Source organism: Macadamia integrifolia, chromosome 8, assembly GCF_013358625.1.
Source record: "Macadamia integrifolia cultivar HAES 741 chromosome 8, SCU_Mint_v3, whole genome shotgun sequence".
Taxonomy (NCBI): Eukaryota; Viridiplantae; Streptophyta; class Magnoliopsida; order Proteales; family Proteaceae; genus Macadamia; species Macadamia integrifolia.
In genome coordinates, this window is record NC_056564.1 from 15927919 (window position 1) to 15931416 (window position 3498).

At 41.6% G+C, this 3498-nt stretch overlaps 1 protein-coding gene across 1 annotated transcript; it reads right to left on the bottom strand.

Moving 5' to 3' along the window:
• Positions 1–676: 676 nt before the first annotated feature.
• On the bottom strand, positions 677–2998 carry LOC122085738 (zinc transporter 6, chloroplastic). Its single transcript, XM_042654267.1, has 2 exons — positions 2245–2998; positions 677–1059 (listed from the first exon to the last, which is right to left on the bottom strand). Exons 1-2 carry the CDS (start codon positions 2962–2964, stop codon positions 745–747), a joined length of 1035 nt encoding a protein of 344 aa, XP_042510201.1. The 5' UTR covers positions 2965–2998; the 3' UTR covers positions 677–744.
• Positions 2999–3498: the final 500 nt, after the last annotated feature.

The following is a 3498-nucleotide window of genomic DNA, read 5'->3' on the forward strand; positions in this document are numbered from 1 at the left end:
AACCGTGGGAGGAGAGATACCTCAATTCCAGAGCCCACCTTGACCTGAAACCCTGCTTGTGGGGACCAGGATCACAACATGTAGTGCAGATCCAAAGGCTAGCGGCCCCTTGGGCTGCATGCTCATGCCTTGAGCTACATGTCTAAGAGCTCCCAATCGTTGGATCTATACTACCTTGTAACACACACTATAGAGAAGCCAAATCCGCGCTATGGAGAAGCCAGATCCGCTTGTGGGTCAACAGATTTGTCTTGTAAGTTTAGGTTAATGTTTTGTCTAGTTTTACTAACTTCAACCCGGTGTGGCACGCATTTTTCATCCCATGTATGCCCATACACTTTCTTGTAGTTCTCAGATTTTCAAGATTTTATTTTATCAATCTATGAACAACCACGCTGAAATTCGATTGGCAAATTAAGGATATTGAAGTCTACCTATCAACAAAATTTTGATTTCTTGTCCATGTAGCGTATGACAGTCTGGCCAAATTACATTCCGTGACTGTTGGATCTTTGTAATTCACTTTCCATGTGTCCCACACGTGCAAATCAATCGACTTCTATATACCAAAAAAAAAACCAATCTATTCTTGGCCATCCTAAAAAATTTTTAGTAAATTAAGCAATCTTTCTAATTTGATTAGTCATCCACGATGACCACAAAAAAAAGAGATGTATAAGCTTAATTTGTTTCACATCTATGTGTAAAAAGTACTAGAATCACAATTATGTACAGAAAAAATATTCAAGCCCAAACAGCTAAGACAGACATGGAAGCAGATCCTAGGACAAGAGCAATGTAACAAGCTTTTGTTAGCCATGGTTCTGAACTCATCATCTTGTTATGGAAGAAATCAGCTGCTATGAGATCAACAAGAGCCATGTATATCAAGACACCAGCAGAGAGGGAACCCAGTAAACCTTCTAGTATTAGGGCGCTGGGACTATTGTCACTGTAACCGGTCACAGATAATATTACCATTCCCAGAACTATCCCCATTGGAGTTGTCACTGAAAACATGAAGCACATATAAGAAGTTGTGCCCACACCAAAACCTGCCTGCAATTTTAATTTTGACACCGTCATGCCATGTCATTGCTTTTCCTTGTTGTATCATTGCTATTATGAAAATTCCACAGCAAAATTTATAGAAGATGAATGGCAAATTCAGACCATTTTTAGAAAATCTAGCTTTTTGTATGTGTTTGTGTTTTTTATTTGATAAAAGAACGTTTCTTGGTCATACAGCCCCTATGTCTACGTGGGGACCAATGAGGGGGTACGCATGAAAATCAACAAGAGGTGGACTTCTTGTATTTCTCAAGAGTGGGGCATCATCTCCCCCCCCCCCCCCCTCCCAAAAAAAAAAAGGTTGGGTGTAAGCTGGGTTCATGCGGAGCATTCTTTATAATTTATTTTTAGGGTCAAGTTTTCCTTCGCCATGGTGAATGGGAATCCAAACTTCTTTGTTGATTATTTTAGAACTGAGTTTTCATTTGCCCACGCGGGGACTTTTGATGTGTGTGGAGAGTATTAAGAGGGTATTTTAGGGAATATACTAAAACCTTGATAGAGTTTGTGAACCCTAGAATGGTTACTGAACCTTCACTGTGCGGTGAAGGAAAACTTGGTTGGCACTGGACACAATTACTTGAATCATATAAAAGGATGAAGTTGCAATTCTAACCATTAATTGGATGTTTATAGAATGGCCTAGATTGGACACATGTCAAGCTAATTTCAAATCCAAATCCAATCACATTTGCACATTCTATATAATAGCATACCCTCTCTTGTATTTCTATGCATCCCGTCATTAATCGGCATATCCTCTGTTTGGATTAAAATTTGGCACACAAGGATTGGAGGTAAGAGTGTCAAAACAAAAACAGAATTTAATTGAACCGTTTAATAAATGGTTCAATTCTAATTTGATATATGAAACCATTCATTAAACTGGTTTTGGATGGACCCGATATTTGGCCCCAAAGCAAAATCTAAGCCATGGTATTGTTTTATCTGGATTACTCCTCTATGAGTCAAAAATGGGGGTGCCCCGGAAGGAATTTCCTGTCCGTCGGTCATATCATTAGGCTGACTGACCTTACCCTGACTCGAAAGGTTTTTTTTTTCGTAGAAAGATCATCGCCAAATGTAACCTCCTAAACTAAACTGCCAGAGCAGTGAAAGAAAGCTACACTAGTGAAGTATCATATCAGAGAAATTGCGACGTGTAATCGATACCTGAGCAATGCAGCCACCGAGGCCCATCCCCTCGAAGATCTGGTGGAACGCCAGTGCAGCAACAAGAGGTCTGATGATGCACTGATTCTGAGACATCCCCATGGTGACCCCAATAATCACAGAGTGAAATATAATCCCAATCTCCAGCACCTGCGACACTAATCTCTGCTTCAGTTTCGCCAATTCCTCCTGATCCTTACCACCACCATCATGGCAACTCGCCGGCATCACCACCCCGAGTTCGATTTGGGGTTCTACTTTCTTCTTCTTCCCCAAAGAAGAATCAATCGAAGAAGGCTCTTCCTGTGTTCCAATCGGCGTGTAATGACTCGGTTTGTTCCCATGGACGTGAGATGTGGCAGTGACGTCGACAAGCAGCGCTAGCAGAGCTCCGATCAAGGTGACGAGGCCGGAGAAAGGGAAGTCCTTCCAGGGATGATGGGTAGCTAATTGGCAATCGGAGAGGGCAGCGAAGGCATCGGGGAGGACGTGGACGAGGGAGGTAGATAAAATTACGCCGGCGGCGAAACATTTAATCACCAGAAGTGCCTTCTCGTAGATGGGTTTGCCTTGGAAGAGACGAGCAAGCAGGACCGGTGAAGAGATGCCGATGACGCTGGTGAGGAAGATTACAACCATAGATATAAGCTTGAGCCGCGTCGCTGCTTGACCGTCTCGGCACGACAGTTCTCGTGTCGCGTCGGTGAGACAGGAAGCCATGGGTGCCGAGAAAATCTCACTCTGGGAACCAGAAGAGATGATTTGGGTCATAGGGACTCGCAAATGTCTGTTTCAATCACTTTCAGTCGTAGAATTCGAAAATCAAGACATGATCGTGGCCGTCGAGTTGGAACATCTATGCCGTGGAGTTCACAGTCCAGTACGGAAGTAGGTGGGGGTTTTAAATATAGTGGGCCCGGTGTTGGTGTTGCTTTTGTGAATTGTGACAACATTAACGGGGATGTTACCAATTAACAACGAGATATTTTTTATTTTCTTTGTTTATTACTTTATTGGGTTAGTCACGATTCACTGAGTGAGTGAGATCGGTGTCATCTTATGATGTTACGTGGACTACTAATCAAATAAGGATAATCTTAACCAAATATGGTATTTAATCTTTTCAAAGTGATGCCCTGGTTCTCCCATTTTTTCTCCTATTCAAATATAATTAATTGGTTGAAAATAATAAAAATTTATTTCTATATTTACTAAATATTTGCATAAAAACGTGATCATTATTGATATAATTAA

Bases quoted from the DNA above. Each gene is read 5' to 3' on its own strand.
- LOC122085738 (XM_042654267.1), bottom strand. From the start codon at position 2,964: ATGGCTTCCTGTCTCACCGACGCGACACGAGAACTGTCGTGCCGAGAC. The intron at 1,060-2,244 runs GTATCGATTACA...TTAAAATTGCAG, and splicing joins TCGGTGGCTGCATTGCTCAG to GCAGGTTTTGGTGTGGGCAC.